General features: G+C 43.8%; 1 protein-coding gene across 2 annotated transcripts in view; it reads right to left on the reverse strand.

Moving 5' to 3' along the window:
- The window catches only part of MYLK3 (myosin light chain kinase 3), a 106,051-nt gene extending 87,801 nt beyond the window's left edge, over nt 1–18,250 (reverse strand). Inside the window, exons 1-2 of one of the 2 annotated variants that reach the window (XM_077452442.1) lie at nt 17,920–18,250; nt 11,393–11,758 (exon numbers count right to left, since the gene is read on the reverse strand). In XM_077452442.1, the coding sequence (XP_077308568.1) occupies nt 11,393–11,509 (117 nt within the window). In that variant the 5' untranslated portion in view covers nt 11,510–11,758; nt 17,920–18,250. The remainder of the gene's footprint in view (nt 1–11,392; nt 11,759–17,919) is intronic. The other variant, XM_077452449.1, reaches the window with a different exon arrangement.
- Between the last annotated feature and the right edge of the window lie 835 nt (nt 18,251–19,085).

Genomic DNA, 19,085 nt, shown 5'->3' on the forward strand with positions numbered 1-19,085 from the left:
CGACCGTGCGTATGCCACACCAGTTTCGGACAAAATCCTTTGGAAAAAATCAGACGGATTTTGTGGTCGGAATGTCGGACCGTGTGTACAAGGGCTTACAGAGCACTTTTACCTACAGATAAGACTAGATTAATGCCGCGTACACACGACCGGACTTTCCGAAAGAAAAGGTCCGACGGTCTTCCCGACGGAGTTCCGACCGAACGGACTTGCCCACACACAAACAGACCAAAAGTCCATTCGTTTTGAACGTGATGACGTAAGATGGGACTAGAAAAGGAAGTTCAATAGCCAGTAGCCAATAGCTGCCCAGTATACAGACGAACGGTTTTCCCGATAGGAATTGATTCCGTCGGGAAGATTTAAAGCATGTTCTATTTCTAGAATTTTTTTTTTTTTTAAACGATCGGATTATCCCACACATGTTCGGAATATCCGACGGAATGATTCCGTCTGACTTTTTCTGCCGGAAAGTCCGGTCGTGTATACGCGGAATCAGGCTTACCTGTAGGTGCAAGAAATATCTCCTAAACCTACACGGCTTAAGAGATAATTGCAAAAGACAGGCACATGCGCCATAGACAACGGCGTGCAGGTGCACCGATTGTGCCGTTTCTAACGGCAATCCTGCCCTTAGTGGCGGCTCCCTCGCGCATGCGCGAGAGTGATGTCATCGCGGCTCCGGTCAGTCACAGCGCCGGAGCCGCAATACCCAGAAGTCATGTCCGGGAGATATGGCAGTAACGGAGGAGGGGAGCAAGGATTGCTGCAGGGGCGTCGATCTCAAGTAAGTAATTTATAATGAGCTAGTATGCTATGAATACTAGCTCATTATGTCTTTGTCTTGCAGGGTGTTTATTTTTTTTATTTTTACTTCCTCTTTAATAGATGGAAAAAATGACTGAAGGTCCCCTTTAAAAATCATGCTTGCTGTTTCTTCCGAACCATTTCTATTGATGCACACAGTGTATGGGGAACGCAACACCAGTCTCTACATGTAAGGGTGGCTCCATAGGATGCTGGAAGAGAGGGGAGCGACCTTGAGGGAGGAGGTATGGGGCAGGGTTAATGGTGCCGGCCTAAACTGAAACAAAAAGGCAAGGATTAACCACTTCAATACCGGGCACTTTTACCCCCTTCCTGCCCAGGACAATTTTCAGCTTTCAGCGCTGTCGCATTTTGAATGACAATTCCACGGTTGTGCGACACTGTACCCAAACTACATTTTTGTCATTTTCTTCCCACAAATAGAGCTTTCTTTTGGTGGTATTTGATCACCTCTGGGGTTTTTTATTTTTTGCTAAACAAACTAAAAAAGAGTGACATTTTTGAAAAAAAAAAAAAAAAAAGGTTTTCTTTGTTTCTGTTATAAAATGTTGTTTCTCCTTCACTGACGGGCACTGATAAGGTGGCACTAATGGGCACCAATGAGGAGGCACTAATATGTAGAACTGATAGGCGGCACTCACAGGTGGCACTAACAGGCACTGATAGGCAGCACTGATGATGAGGTACCAATTGCATCTGACATGGGAACTGATGGGCAGCACTAATGATGAGGTACCAATTGGCATCTGATATGGGCACCGAAGGGCACTACTGATGATGAAGTACCAATTGGCATCTGACATGGGCACTGATGGGCAGCACTGATGAGGTACCAATTGGCATCTGACGTGGGCACTGACAGGCATTACTGAGGGGCACCGATTGGCACTTTGATGGACACTAACAGATAATGGGCACTTATTGGCAGCTAGGGTGGCACCTCTGATGGGGGCTAAGCTTATAAGCTTATAATCAACTGTTATCAGCTCAGACCTCGCCCCCCCCCCCCCCCCCCCCACAGGAGAGCCACCGATCGGCTCTTCCTGTCAGTGTGACACACCACAACACCGATTGCCTCGCGGGAGCACGCAATTGCGGCTTATCCTGCTGGCCCTAATATGATGCCCATTCAGGATAACAGAACCACCGCCCGGCAGTCATTCTGCTATATCAGGGGTCTCAAACTGGCAGACCTCCAGCTGTTGCAAAACTACAAGTCCCATGAGGCATTGCAGGGCTGACGGTTAAAAGCATGACTCCAACAGGCAGAGGCATGATGGGACTTGTAGTTTCGCAACAGCTGGAGGGCCGCCAGTTTGAGACCCCTGTGCTATAGGCCGGGTCTGGAAGTGGTTAAAGGAGAGGTACAGCCAAAGCTTGTGTGGCTATACTTCTCCTGCGGTTTCCATGGGGTGCCCTTCATTCTATCGGAAATTCCGAAACGCCAAAAATCACGCATGCTCAGATTCAACTACGAGACGGAAGCTATTGGCTACTGGCTATTGAACTTCCTTTTTCTAGTCCCGTGTTGTACGTCACCGCGTTCTAAACGATCGGAATTTGGTGTGATCGTGTGTAGGCAAAACAGCTTGAGCGGAATTTCGTCGGGGAAAACCATCAGAGCTTTTTCCGACAAGAATTCCGATCGTGTGTACGCGGCTTAAGACTGGGATGGGAAGTTCAAGTATGTGAAGTTCTTTGTGCACAGTTTTATGATATGCTGACATGAAATGAACCTGCCCCTTTCCTGACATAAATAAACTATTTGAGAAAAAAAAAAAAAAAAAAAAGTTCATGTGTGTAAAGGCAAGTGTCCCAATACTTTTGGTAATATAGGGGGTTATTTACGAAAGGCAAATCCAAAGTGCACTTGGAAGTGCAGTCGCTGTAACTCTGAGCGGAAGATCTGAAATGATGGGAAGCTCTGCTGATTTTATCATCCAATCATGTGCAAGCTAAAATGCTTTGTTAAGTTCCTTGCATGTCCCCCTCGGATCTACAGCTTCCAAGTTGCAGTGCAAAGTGGATTTGCCTTTAGTAAATAACCTCCATAGTGTAGCTGGGTTTATCCAATGACTGTGTGGACAGAAATATAACTCGTTTTGGCAGGTACAGCACACACACCCCTTATATATATTTCAACCTCGTAGATGTTTGCCTGGAGTTCAGGTTTAACGATCGGTCTAGCATGTTTTTTTTGTTTTTTTTTTACTGACTTCAATCAAAAGGTTCTTGTATCCATCGTCTTTGAAGTCTGTAACATCGAAGATGGAGATAATTGCTCAGCAGTCCGCTAATTACGACAAGTTCATAAGTCGTCTTTTACGCGCTCTCCCTTCTCTGTTGATCTCATTCTGTAATTGTATGACGTCCGTTACTTTCTAAATCCGAACAATCGCTTCATAAAAACAATGCTGAGAATGGCGGACAATACAAGCAAATGCCATGTCAGGCTCGTTCCGGGAACGCGCAGGTCTCAGTTCTACGGCACTTTGATGTTTCCGGTAATGACAGTCTGAATGGCTTTTGCAAAACATTGAATCAAATGACCCCTCCCCCCTCCCATCCTACTTTACAGCCCAGCACGCTAATTTGTCCTTCATGTTGCCTGAATGCCACCCGCCTTAATAAGAGTCATTTCCATTCAATGTGTACTTTATATTATAAAGCTAATTGGCAACTAACAAAAAGGTGAAATAGCGTATTGTGTCGGCAGGAAAATCACTTGCATCTTGCTGCAATTTCGCACTTATAGCAGCAAAGTGTATGCAAACCCAAAATCTACTTTTCAGTATATTTGATACTATGCATCACTCTATACAGTGTTCTATTAACTTCTTCAACAATTGCCAGTTTTTCGGGGTCAGCGGGGGACTGCTACCTGGTTTTGCGCCCACTTCTGGTCAGATCACCGCAGAAGTTTGGTTCCACCCAAGCAACCTTCTGCGACACATCGCAGGACCCAGAAGACTGTGGGACCATTCACAACGAGAAGCCTGGCTCAGGCAATGCGCCGTGGGAAGCAGGAGCCTGGACCCGAAGCAGATTGAAGAATCGGCTCGTGGGAAGCCGGAGCCTGGACCCAAAGCAGATTGAAAAATCGGCTCGGGCAAGGACAGCGCTGGATCCGAAGCAGATTGAAGAATGGGCTCGGACATCGCTGGATCCGAAGCAGATTGAAGAATGGGCTCGGACATCGCTGGATCCGAAGCAGATTGAAGAATGGGCTCGGGCAAAGACAGTGCTGGATCCGAAGCAGAATGAAGAATCGGCTCGGACGAGGACAGCGCTGGATCCAAAGCAGACTGAAGAATCGGCTCAGGCGAGGACAGTGCTGTATCGGAAGCAGATTGAAGAATGGGCTCGGGCGAGGACATCGCTAGATCCGAAGCGGATTGAAGAATGGGCTCGGGCGAGGACATCGCTGAATCCGAAGCGGATGGAAGAATGGGCTCAGGCGAGGACAGTGCTGGATCCGAAGCAGATTGAAGAATCGGCTCGGGCGAGGACAGGCTGGATCCAAAGCAGATTGAAGAATCGGCTCGGGCAAGGACAGCTCTGGATACGAAGTAGATTGAAGAATCGGCTCGGGCGAGGACAGCGCTGGATCCGAAGCAGATTGAAGAATCGGCTCGGGCGAGGACAGCGCTGGATCCGAAGCAGACTGAAGAATCGGCTCGGGCGAGGACAGTGCTAGATCCGAAGCAGATTGAAGAATCGGCTCGGGTGCGGACAGCACTGGACCCCTGGTAAGGACAGGTAAGTGTCTTTATATTACAAGTCATCAGCTACAGTATTTGTGGCTGCTGGCATTAAATATTTTGGGGGGGTGGGGGGAAGACTGGATCTCCTCTTTACAGAGGAAGTAAATTATGCCAAAGTTTATTTTTCTTTTTTAAAACCCTGCAAAGTAAAAAGGCACTATGTGCTAGTATGCACCGCATACTAGCACATTATGAAATACTTGCCTTGGAACAAAGCCCTGCACCACCACGCTGTGAGCTCTGACAGACCCTACCATCTTCAATGGGTCTTCCTTCTGGGTTCGCACCGTCGGCCGACTGATTGGCCGCGCCAACGTCATTCCCGCGCATGCACACGACAGTCACAGACTGCAGCACGGAGCTCTGGAGTGACGGCACGGGTATACCGTCCCTACAGAGCGCATTCGCCAGTGACATCAGCGGCTGCATGGAGTGTGAGTATCTCCTAAATTGTGAAGGTTTAGGAGATATTCATAGTGCCTACAGGTAAGTCTTATTATAGGCTTACCTGTAGGTACAAGGGTACAGAATGGGTTTACGTCCACTTTAACCACTTCAGCCCCGAAAGAATTTACCCCCTTCCTGAGCAGAGCACTTTTTGCAATTCGGCACTGCGACTCTTTAACTGACAATTGCACGGTCATGCGAAGTTGCACTCAAACAAACGTCCTTTTTTTCCCCAGAAATAGAGCTTTCTTTTGGTGGTATTTGATCACCTCTGCGGTTTTTATTTTTTGCGCTATAAACAAAAAAAGAGCGACAATTTTGAAGAAAAAGCTATTTTTTTTTCCTATAATAAATATCCCGCAAAAATATATATAAAAAAAAAACAAATTTCTTTCTCAGTTTAGGCCGATATGTATTCTTCTACATTTTTTTTTTTTTTACCAAAAATAACGCAATAAGCGTATATTGATTGGTTTGCGCAAAAGTTATAGCGTCTACAAAATAGGGGATAGATTTATGGCATTTTTATTATTCATTTTTTTCTTTATTAGTAATGGTGGCAATCTGCAATTTTTATTGTGACTGCAACATTATGGCGGACACATAGGACACTTTTCACACTATTTTGGGACCACTGGCATTTATACAGCGATTAGTGCTATAAAAATGCACCGTTTACTGTGAAAAATGTCACTGGAAGGGAAGGGGTTAAACACTTGGGGGCGATCAAGGGGTTAAGTGTGTCCTAGGGAGTAATTCTAACTCTGGGGGGGTGGGCTACCACTGGCATGACAGTGATCACTGCTCCCGATGACAGAGAGCAGTAGATCTCTGTCATGTTGCTAGGCAGAACAGGGAAAAGCCTTGTTTACAAAGGCATCTTCCAGTTCTTATGCTCCGTGACACGATCGCGGGCACTCGGCAGACATCGAGGCCGCGGGACCCGCGGTCACAGAGTACGCGGCGCGCATGCCCAAAATACCGTGTCTTAAAGGGGGATGTACAGGTCTGCCCATTTGCGCAGCCGTGTCATTGTGCCGGTGTATATCGTCGTGCGCTGGTCAGCAAGCGGTGTTCCGGCCTCCCCTACAAAAAATTAAAAGTCAGCAGCTACACATACTGTGTATTAGGACTAATATTAGGACACTTACCCGTCCTGGAATCCAGCAATGTTGGCACTCCAGCCGATGTTTCCACGGCTGTCAGGTGCTGCCGCCGCCATTGCCGATGGGGAAACCCAACAGTGAAAACTTGCGGCTTCACAGCCGGGTCCTTACTGCGCATATGTGAAGCGTGCTGCGCTCTCTTACCAGACCGGCAGCAGGGATAGGAGGAGGGGACCGGAACGTCTGACGTACCTCGCCGCAGTGAGGTCCCATGGAAGTAGGGACAGGGTACCTGTCAAAAACAGATACCCACTCCCGCGCCCCCACCAAAAAAGGTGCCAAATTTGGCACCGGAGGGGGGGGGGAATCAGATAAGCGGAAGTTCCACTTTGGGATGGAACATAAAGCGGCGTTCTGCCTGGGTAAAAAAAAATTAAAAAATGTAAAAAGTCAGCAGCTACAAATACTGCAGCTGCTAACCCTTTAATATAATTACCTGTTCTGGGAGCCCATGATATTGGCACCCAAAGCCGACAGCCTGTTTCCTACTGCGCATGCGCGAGTAGCGCTGCGCTTCCTGAATGGTCTCGCTGTCTTTTGGGACCTGGGGGGGGGGGGCCCGACATGGGATCAGATACCTGGATTTGACAGGTATCCGCTCCCCCCCCCCCAAAAAAGGGGCCAAATGTGGGGGGGGGGGGTGGGATCCACGGAAGTTCTATATCTGGGTGGAACTCCGCTTTAAGTGCATTTAGTCGATTTATAATAAGTTGGCTATCATTACCGGGCACTTTTAACTCCTTCCTGCCCAAGCCAATTTTCGCCTTTTAGTGCTGTTGCATATTTGAAGGACAATTACACGGACATGCAATGCGCCCAAACTAAGTTTTGTTCACACAACTAGGAGCTTTCTTTTGGTGATATTTAATTACTTTAATAACTAATAAACAAAAAAAGACCGAACATTTAAAATAAATAAATAAAAATTCATTTTTCTTTGTTTCTGTTATTTTTGCCAGTAAATAACTGTCCTTCATAATATTCAGCCAAAATTTATTCTGCTACATTTCTTTGGTGAAAATAACCCAAAAAATAATATAGTCTGTAGGAAAGGTATAGAGTCCACAAACTATGATAAATATCAGAAAATTTATCAATCCTGATGTGTTGATGGACTTTCTCATTTTTTGAGGCCCGAAAACGCCAGGACAGTAAAAATACCCCCCCCTCCCCCCAAATTACTCCCTTTTTGGAAAGTAGACAGTCCAAGGTATTTAGTAAGAGGCATGGTGGATTTTTAGAAGTTGTCATTTTTTGGGAAAATTAAGAAATTAAAAAACATTTTTTTTCACATTTAATAGATTTTTGTTTTTTTCTTTTACATACTGACACCAGTACAGCGTAATCCGGCGGTGATCAGTGAAACTGACTGGTGACATTACAAAAAAAATAAAAAAATAAACTTTTTTTTTTTTTTTTCCATTTGTGTCATTTGTTTATTATACATTTTTTAACACACTGTGACCAGAGCAATATGTTACCATAGTAATATTGTACTACTCTGGAGAAGTGATCAGGATTTTTTTGATTTTTTTTGCACATTAGGATTGCTTATAGCAGTGAATTTCATTGCTATAAGCAAGCATTTTACGGAATGAAATTGATTTGTTCAGTTTGTTTTGTTGCGATTAGATGTGATTGGCCAGAGCTAATCATATGGCACAGATGGGTTGTGATTGGCCCTGTCTGTACCATGTGATCACTGTGACCAATCACAGCTAGCAACACAATTTTACACTATGGGTGGCATGAAAGGAAGCCATTCATTGTTTACAACTGTCATGCGACCTGCTGTGATTGGTCACAGCGATCACATGGTACCGGCAGCGGGCTGGTACACTGATCAGTCATCGGCTGTGTCCGGTGACAGATCGTGCGGGCCTGATTCAAGAGGACGGCATATGATGAAAGGCCCGCCTGGCCATCATTTTGCCATAGGCCGCATGGGAACTGGTTAAATCAACGCATGTTAAAGTAGAACTAAAACATTTTTTGTTGGCTAGAGTAAGGGTGGGTTATAAACCCTGTCAGATCCCCCCCCCCCCCCCATCAGTGTCCCATTGGGGGGGGAGGGTTTCCTTTCACTTGCCCCATCAAAGCTAATACAGAAAGTGAGAGGAAATCCTTCCAGAGTGAGGGAATCCCTGGTTGTCACACAAAATATAAGATTTCCTTTCACTGTCAGTAATAACGATAAACAGGACAAAGAGGGGGAACAGAAAGCAATAAAAACCTGACAGGGGGTCTAAACCCTTCCCACTCTATCCTTCCTGTAATCAGCAAACTGCAACAACCTGCCCGACAGAGTCACACGAATGAGGAAAATCTCATCATCTATACAAAGTAGCGGGGGGTTGGGGTTTGCCGCACATGTCCTGGGTGCGCTCCAAATCAGGATTGATGCAAAGTAATGCTCAGCGGGGTGCTTGCAGGGGGAGGAGACAGATCAAGAAATATAAATAAATGTATTCTGTGACTGACGTTTCGGTGGGACGCAGCCAAGCAAGGCGAAAGACACAGCAACACCATAAATGCCAATTCATCCAAAACGCTGCACCGCTCCTACAAATGCGATGTCATTTCCAACAACAAGCTATAATTTGCAACTTTTTCACACATTTGTAAATCTTAGTAGCAGTTATTTCCTGTATTTTTATGTTCTATGGCCCGATATGCCCATATTTTTCATCATACGGCCCAATACACCCACATTTTATGTAATGCGGCCCAATACACCCAGAGTTTGTGTTATACAGCCCAATATGCCCATAATTTACAGTCTATGCTTCTATACACCTATATGTGACATTATACAGTCAATATTTTACATTATGTGGCCCAATACAACCATATTTTGCATAATAGAGGCCAATAAGTCCATATGTTATGTTATACGGTACAATATACCCATATTTTACATTACATTATACAATCCAATACACCCAAGTTTTAGGTTACACTGCCCAATGCACCCACATTTTACGTTATGCAACCTAATATGCCCATATTTTGTGTTCTGCAGCCCAGCATGCCCGTATGTTAAGTCATGCAGCCCAATACCCCCATAGTTTGTGTTATACAGTTTAATATGCCTATAAATTACATTATATGGCCCATATTTTTCATTATACAGCCAATATGTTACATTACATGGCCCAATACAACCTTATTTTGCATTATAAAGCCCAACAAGCCTATATTGTATGTAATATGGTTCAATATACCCATATTTTATGTTATACAGCCCAATACACCCAAATTTTAGGTTATACTGCCCAAAGCTCCCACATTTTACATTATACAACCCAACAAGCCCATATTTTATGTTATGCGACCCAGTATGCCCAAATGTTACGTAATGCAGCCCAATAAGCCTATAGTTTATGTTATACAGCCCAATACACCCATATTTTAGGTTATAAATATATATATATATTTAGCCCATATGTTAGGTAATGCAGCCGAATACACCCACAGTTTGTGTTATACAGACCAAGAAGCCTATATTTTATATTAAATGGTCCAATATACCCATATTTTATGTTATACAGCCCAATATACATATTTTACGGTATGTTATACAGTCCAATACACCCATATTTTAGGTTACACTGCCCAAATTAACCCACAATTTATGTTATACAACCTAATATGCCCATATTTTATGTTACGTATCCCAGCATGCCATATGTTACGTAATGCAGCCCAATAAACCCATATAGTTTGTGTTATACAGCCCAATAAGCCTATATTTTATATTAAATGGTCCAATATACCCATATTGTATGTTATACAGCCCAATACATCCATATTTTAGGTTATATTGCCCAAATGATCCCACATTTTACATTATACCACCCAATATGCCCATTTTTATGTTATGCGGCCCAGTATGATCATATTTAACGTAATGCAGCCCAATACACCCGTACTTTGTGTTATACAGTCCAATATGCCTATATTTTACTTTATTTGACCCTATACACCCATATTTTACATTATATAGCCAATGTGTTACATTATATGGCCCAATACAACCATATTTTACATTATCCAGCCCAACAAGCCTATATTTTATGTTATATGGCCCAAATATACCCATATTTTGTGTTATACAGCCCAATACACCCAAATTTTAGGTTATACTGCCCAATGCACCCACATTTTACGTTATACAACCCAACATGCCCATATTTTATGTTATGCGACCCAGTATGCCCATATGTTACGTAATGCAGCCCAATAAGCCTATAGTTTATGTTATATGGTCCAATATACCCATATGTTACGGTATGTTATACAGCCCAATACACCCATATTTTAGGTTATACTGCCCAGTGCTCCCACAATTTAGATTATACTACCTAATATGCCCATATTTTATGTTATATGACCAATATGCCCATGTATTACATTATACGGCCCAATATGCCTGTGCGCAGGATCAGTGGTATATTAGGCTCTCTATAGTAGTGCATTAAGCTCTCCCCATGCCGTAATTTAGACATTTTTTTTTTTTATTATATTCATCTCATTCCCATCTTTGTACGAATGATTCAGAACAACCTTCAAAACATATTTATAAAAATACCAAACCACCACCACATTTTAAAAACAAAACAAATACCAACCACCTTAAAAATAACAAAAAAAAAAAAAAAAAAGAATATATTTCACTATAAAATGATAAGCAAAGTTCTCAAATATTTCATAAATAAGATCGAACAAATTCCAGGATCCAAACAGCTGACGCAGCTATGAAATTAAAGGGACCCCTCATTTTTTTGAGCCTGCAATTTAATATTCCCCCAGCAATTTAGAAGCTCTTCCCGCCGCTGAAAGTGCCCACAGGCTGAAGCCAATCACAGATTTACACAATTGTAATATCCAGGTCTTCCATCGGGCACAAGACGACTATAGTCAATGGGCTGGGTTGGAATTTGTCGGTAAGCTGCTAAAATAAGCACCATAGAAAAGTTTGGAGGTTGGGAGGCAGTAAATGTTTTCTCTAATTGAACATGGCTGCTTGACCAGTTAGACTCCCCCCCCATAGAGTTGGTCATAAGACCCCCAACCCAACCCGCCAGGTCATGCCAGCTGATCTCCCAGGTTTATGGATCCTAGATCTTTGTCCGCCCCCATCTGTAAAGGTGGTCCCAAAAAATTCAAACACGGGGAGGTCATTACCGCAAATTTCTTGATGTAATCCGAAACGCTAAATCCTCCCGTCGCCAGGCGAATCGATCGGTGGAGAGGCGACTCTTGATATAATGTTCCCATTTTCTTGCTGTGACAACCTACCATCTAGCCGAGTCCCTTCTGTCCGACTTTAGGAAAGAAAAAATAAAAAAACCTCTCAGCCCTGTTTGGATCTTGTAAGTATTGTGTTTGGGAGATAATGGAGGAATGTGTTTATCGGGCTTCACTCCAAGCATCCAAACCCGGCATGGCCTTATCTCCTACCGAGTGGAATATAGCTTCCGGAGATACGGCTGCTAAAGGCATCACTGGACACGGTGAGGCTGACTGACGGCTAAACCAATGGTGCCTTTTCTCAAAAAAAAAAAAAAGAAGTTTTATCCTTTCAGATTTCCAGAACATTCTGGAGAGAGGACATATCTCACATGCATTACTTTCTAGGCTCTGATTTCATTATATACACATATATATATATATATATATATATATATATACACACATTCACACACACATATTTTTGAGATATATATATATATATTAGGCTTGTGCAATTAGTTTCGCAACGAATCATAATTCGGCCGAATTTTGCATCTTTTCGGACATTCGGGTGCATTCGAATGTCCGAATAAAAAAATAAGGAATACGAAAGAAATATAACGAAATGAATTCGAATTAATTCGACATGATTCGGTAATTCTTTAAAGATCTAATGAAACAAAAGGTCAGCTCAAAGTAAATCTTATAGTCCAATCAGCTAATAAATTTTGTGCCGGAGGTTGGATTACTGGCAAAGTGCGTTCCTGAGAACTGAGTTAGAAGGGTGTTGTATTGTATTTGAGCCGAGGAGAAGAGATGTTGTCATTGTGTGTGTTAAAAGATTCAATAAACAAACGACTTTCCAAACTACGAATCGTTATCCCGAATGTCTATACATCAACTGTGGGTAAAGGATTCTGAGGATGCAGGTTTTTCATTCATTTCTTTTTGTCTTTTGGTTGAAGTGGCTGGACGTGTGTCTTTTTTTTCCAACTTCTCTATGATATATTAGGATAGTAGAGAACTTCTCTATGATATATTAGGATAGTAGAGAACTGTCCTCCAGGATATAGATTTGATATTTCTCACCTAAACACTACAATAATAATAATAATAGCCAATAGTCTGTGTAGCAGAGGCACCATTCATGCATCATGTGACACCCCCCTGATATAATATACGGTAGTTCACAGTATGGGGGTCACTTCAGGCATAAACATTCTCCAAATGTTGATTTTTTTTTCTCCCATGCTGGTACATGTAGTCCCACTGCGGATAGAGAGCTGAACATCCAACGCAATGGAGGGACCCGATTTAATACCTTCTAAATGACGAGTACATTGATATTAGACTCGGCTCCATCTGCATGAATAACACCGAGTAATAATCCGATTTGTGGTAATATTTTCCTGAAGGGTTCTTTTAAAATCATTATAATGTGGCAACAAAAGGTATAATATATCCCACACCATGGTAACGAGCCCCGGCTCCCACTTAGCTTATGAAATGCTGAATTACAGAAAAAAATAAAAAAGAAAACAGAGTAGAGGTAGAAAGAAAGACGGCTATGTGCGTTTCACATGGAGCTACTCAGGTTCTAAAACCTCTGTTTATAATCCGAGGAGATGAAAAAAAAATTACCTCTTTTCTGCTGTGTATATATATTTTCCCATATATTGAGCTGGGGATCCCTTTGTACAGTATATACAGACGCAGTTTTTATTTTTATAGATATATACACACACACACTACGAGAGAGAGAGAGAGATATCTCTATCTCACACACACAAATTATATATATATATATATATATATATATATATATATTACACAGTATCTCACAAAAGTAAGTACACCCCTCACATTTTTGTAAATATTTTCTTCTATCTTTTCATGTGACAACACTGAAGAAATGACACTTGTCTACAATGTAAAGTAGTGAGTGTACAGCTTGTATAACAGTGTAAATTTCCCATCCCCTCAAAATAACTCAACACACAGCCATTAATGTCTAAACCACTGGCAACAAAAGTGAGTACACCCCTAAGTGAAAATGTCCAAATTGGGCCCAAAGTGTCAATATTTTGTGTGGCCACCATTATTTTCCAGCACTGCCTTAACCCTCTTGGGTATGGAGGTCACCAGAGCTTCACAGGTCACCACTGGAGTCCTCTTCCCCTCCTCCATGATGACATCACAGAGCTGGTGGGTGTTAGAGCCCTTGCACTCCTCCACCTTCCATTTGAGGATGTCCCACAGATGCTCAATAGGGTTTAGGTCTGGAGACATGCTTGGCCAGTCCATCACCTTTATCCTCAGCTTCTTCAGCAAGGCAGTGGTCATCTTGGAGGTGTGTTTGGGGTTGTTATCATGTTGGAATACTGCCCTGCGGCCCAGTCTCCAGAGGGAAGGGATCATGCTTTTCTTCAGCATGTCACAGTACATGTTGGTATTCATGGTTCCCTCAATGATCTGTATCTCCCCAGTCCCGGCAGCACTCATGCAGCCCCAGACCATGACACTCCCACCACCATGCTTGACTGTAGGCAAGACACACTTGTCTTTGTACCCCTCACCTGGTTGCCGCCACACACGCTTCACACCATCTGAACTTGAAGTCGCAAGCCGATTGGCCCAACATCAAGTCGCAAGCCGATTGGCCGAACTTCAAGTCGCAAGCCGATTGGCCGAACTTCAAGTCGCAAGCCGATTGGCCCAACATCAAGTCGCAAGCCGATTGGCCCAACATCAAGTCGCAAGCCGATTGGCCCAACATCAAGTCGCAAGCCGATTGGCCGAACTTCAAGTCGCAAGCCGATTGGCCGAACTTCAAGTCGCAAGCCGATTGGCCGAACTTCAAGTCGCAAGCCGATTGGCCGAACATCAAGTCGCAAGCCGATTGGCCGAACTTCAAGTCGCAAGCCGATTGGCCGAATATCAAGTCGCAAGCCGATTGGCCGAACTTCAGGTCGCAAGCCGATTGGCCGAACTTCAAGTCGCAAGCCGATTGGCCGAACATCAAGTCGCAAGCCGATTGGCCGAACATCAAGTCGCAAGCCGATTTGCGACTTGAAGTTCGGCCAGCCGATTGGCTGAACTTCAAGTCGCAACCAAATAAGTTTATCTTGGTCTCATCAGACCACAGGACATGGTTCCAGTAATCCATGTCCTTAGTCTGCTTGTCTTTAGCAAACTGTTTGCAGGCTTTCTTGCGTATCATCTTTAGAAGAGGCTTCCTTCTGGGACTACAGCCATTCAGACCAACTCGATGCAGTGTGCGGCGTATGGTCTGAGCACTGAGAGGCTGACCCCTCACCACTTCAACCTTGGTAGTAATGCTGGCAGCACTCATATGTCTATTTCTGAAAGACAACCTCTGGATATGATGCTGAGCACATGACCTCAACTTCTTTGGTCAACCATGGTGAGGCCCGATCTGAGTGGAACCTATCCTGTTATATGGCTGTATGGTCTTGACCACTGTGCTGCAGCTCAGTTTCAGGGTCTTGGCAATCTTCTTATAACCTAGGCCATATTTATGTAGAGCAACAATTCTTTTTTTCAGATCCTCAGGGAGTTCTTTGCCATGAGGTGCCATGTTGAACTTCCAGTGACTAGTATGAGAGAGTGAGAGCGATAACAACTAATTTAGCACACCTGCCCCCCATTCCCACCTGAGACCTTGTAACACTAACCAGTCACATGACACTGGGGGGAGGGGGGTGGTTGAAGATGGCGAATTGGGCCCAATTTGGCCATTTTCGCTTAGGGGTGTAATCACTTTTGTTGCCAGCAGTTTAGACATTAATGGCTGTGTGTTGAGTTATTTTGAGGGGACAGCAAATTTACACTGTTATACAAGCTGTACACTCACTACTTTACATTGTACACAAGTGTCATTTCTTCAGTGTTGTCACATGAAAAGATAGAATAAAATATTAACAAAAAATGTGAGGGGTGTACTCACTTTTGTGAGATACTGTATATAGTGTGCTGGGGATCCCTTGGTTTTATTTATTGCACTACCCATGTGCACCTTTTCACTCATTTTAAACAGATCACAGCAGACGCCATTGTTCCTTTTTTTGTTTTCTATTTGGTGCAAATACACAATGGAAGTCTTCAGCTGCCTTGTAAAGGTAATGTCTGGGCTTCTGATGTCTTGTTCCTTTAAGAAGGAAAGCAGCAAAAAGAAGAATATTTGAAGAATCACACCACTGTTCAATAGTCCAGGTACAATTTTATTCCAGGAAAAGTCAAAGATGATAAAAAAAAAAAAAGAAAAAAAAAAAAGAAGAGGTGTGCTGACGCATTTCAGGGATCCAAATACACTTTCATTAGGGATTGCAATAGGAAAAAAATCAGGACTGAATAATGACTGGACCTTGAGGAGTATTTAATGCAGTATGAGAATATTCACAGATCTCCTGAGCAGCTGATTAAAGCGGTATTAAACTGCATTTAAAAAAAAAAAAAAAAACATGTAAAAAAATTGCATAATGTTCTAGCATGAATCACATACTAGGACATTATGAAATACTTACTGTAGAACGAAGCATTCCAGCGGCACGCTGTGACCGCTGAAAGCGCTTTCATCTTCACCAGGTCTTCCTTCCAGGTTCGCATCCTCCGGGCGTCCGATTGGCCGTGCCGACGTCACTTCCCGCGCATGCACACAGGAGTCAGGGACTGCGGGGCATGGAGCTCTGAAGGGATGGCACGGGTATACTGTCCTTTCAGAGCGCATGCGCTGGTGACATCACCGGCTGCATCCGGTGTGAATATCTCCTAAACCGTGCAATTTTAGGAGAAATTCATTCTACCCACAGAGAAATCTTATTAAAAGGCTTACCTGTAGGCAAGTCAAAAAGAAGACTTTACTTCCACTTTAAGAAGGAAAAGGCTGCTTCCAGGGAGCCTGCGCTCTGTTAATGCAATCACAATAAATAAATCAAACATACATCTATATCTCCCCCCCCCTCTCTCTCTCTCTCTCTCTCTCTCTCTACCCCCCATCGCTCTCTCACTCACTCTCCCTCCCTCCCCCTCTCTCACTCTCCCTCCCTCCCCCTCTCGCACTCTCCCTCCCCCCTCTCTCACTCTCCCTCCCTCCCCCTCTCTCACTCTCCCTCCCTCCCCCTCTCTCACTCTCCCTCCCCCCCCCTCTCTCACTCTCCCTCCCCCCCTCTCTCACTCTCCCTCCCTCCCCCTCTCTCACTCTCCCTCCCTCCCCCACCCCCCCCTCCCTCCCCCTCTCACTCTCCCTCCCCCTCTCACCCCCCCTCTCTCACTCTCCCTCCCCCTCTCACTCTCCCTCCCCCTCTCACCCCCCCTCTCTCACTCTCCCTCCCCCTCTCACCCCCCCTCTCTCACTCTTCCTCCCCCTCTCACCCCCCCTCTCTCACTCTTCCTCCCCATCTCACCCCCCCTCTCTCACTCTTCCTCCCCATCTCACCCCCCCTCTCTCACTCTTCCTCCCCATCTCACCCCCCCTCTCTCACTCTTCCTCCTCATCTCCTCCCCCCCTCATGCATTGAATACAACCAAGAGACAAAAATCAATAAATTAAAACCTAAACCCGCAGTTGATCCAGAGGAAGGAAAGAAAAACTCACTTTGTTCCATTTTGCTCCAACAAGGAACAAAGGTTAATTTACTAAAGGCAAATAGACTATGCACTTTGCAAAGTGCAGTTGCTCCAGAGTGTAAAGCTGTTTCTCCCCCCCCCCCCCCCCTTGCATGTGATGGGGTATTCTTTGCAAAGTGAAAGGCTGGGGTTGATTTGCAATAGACTGCACTTTTTGAAAAACCAAAAACACTTGACTGGATGATGGAAGTCAGCAGAACTTCTGCTCATTTACTAAGCTCTGGACTAACTGCACTTTCACTAAAAGGCAAATAGACTGTGCACTTTGCAATCAACTCCCAAATCCTTCCTAAACCCCTAAAGGCAGTTGGAGACTCCCTGGATCAACAATCCCCGGTGTTATTCCTTATCAATATTATTAGGTAGTTATATTTTGTACATTTAGAAAGGCATCCATTTTTTTTTTTTAACTATTTACATAGATAGCTAGATCTACACTTAAAGGGTAACTCCACTTTTGTGGGAAAAAATAAATAGCAAATAATGCACTCGCTCTGTCTCCTAACTGCTCTCCTGGGTTGTCACCCTGTGCCACTGGCTTCCAGTGGAGACTACAAGTAGCCATATCCACACACATCACACAAGGACGGTCCCTGACAAATGCCATGCATCCATTGTTGGAGTGCACATTAACGAGAAGTGGCTGCAAACAGGATGCAGGAGATTAGCAGCACCGATTTGCAACAAAGGAAGGGAAAAAATAAAAAAAATAAATGCGTGTTTTCACCAATTTTTTTTTAACGACAATTGTTTGATATAAAGCGCTTTAGCAGACTAAATGTCATTCGCTTAGGGTTTACATCTACTTTAGGTTGCAAAAGCAAATAACTCACGTTTCGTCTTTGGTACCATCCGTGTAAACACCTGGAGCTGGACACCAGCATAAAGTGACCACAGCAGAGGAAAGAGTGCGTTGTGGGGATTCTGCAGGAGCTGGGCTGGAAGGACGGACGGGCGGAGAGGAGCAATGCTCGATCAGCCGAGGTCCCCCCAAGACTTGCCAAGCCCAGAACGAACAGCAGTCATAAAAATAATCCGGACGGGGGCACTCGGGAGGCCGCGCCCTCTGGCCATTATCTCTGTCTAGGTGCTGGCTGCCGGCTACATAGATTAATAGTAAAGGTCATTCCCAGAGAAGCCCAGCCAAAAGGGATGGTACAGCTCAAAACAAAAATAGAGCGACTCCCCGCTGTTATTTCAGGTGCTTTGTATTGTTTTAGAAGGGCTTTCGTCTGACCGGCGCTGGAATGGCTGATCCTACGTCTGGTGGACAAGCCAAGCTGGGGGGGGAGGCGAAGGTTAGCATCACCACGTCCATGTTTACAGCAGCAAGGAATTGTGGGAAATAAGATGTATAATCCACGACGGTTCAGCAGCTCTATCCTCCTGCAGAATAGTCCTTTTACTACATCAAGAGTCCCCAAACTACGGCCTGCGGGCCACATCCGGCGTACTAAAAAATTGTAAAAGGAAAAAAAAAAAAATAGTTGACTTAAGAAGTTTGGAGGCGTCATTTCCACCATCTCATAAAATTATTTCAAATTGTACATAAACCTCCAATTTTTGATTTTTTAAAAGGCAATGAAAACTATTTAAGTAAAAAAAAAGTCATTCGCATATAAATACATAGGACAAAAATTGAATAAATAGAATTCCGTCATTACACAGATATTTCATAATGTTAAAAAGCATAATGCATATTTAGAGAAAGCGATACATCATACTACAAAATGTGGTCACCACAAGCTCAAAAAAAGTGGCGTGTAGTAGCAGACATCGTGACTACTACACGACCACATTTTGTAGTATGATGCATCGCTTTCTCTAAATATGCATTATGCTTTTTAACATTATTATTATACAGGATTTATATAGCGCCGACAGTTTACTCAGTGCTTTACAACATATGAAATATCTGTGCAATGATGGAATTCAATTTATCCAATTTTTTTCCTATGTATTTATATGCTAATAAATGACTTTTTAACTTAAATAGTTT

Source organism: Lithobates pipiens, unplaced genomic scaffold, assembly GCF_037356315.1.
Source record: "Lithobates pipiens isolate NorthernLeopardFrog02 unplaced genomic scaffold, aLitPip1_a1.2 Scaffold_10, whole genome shotgun sequence".
Classification (NCBI taxonomy): domain Eukaryota; kingdom Metazoa; phylum Chordata; class Amphibia; order Anura; family Ranidae; genus Lithobates; species Lithobates pipiens.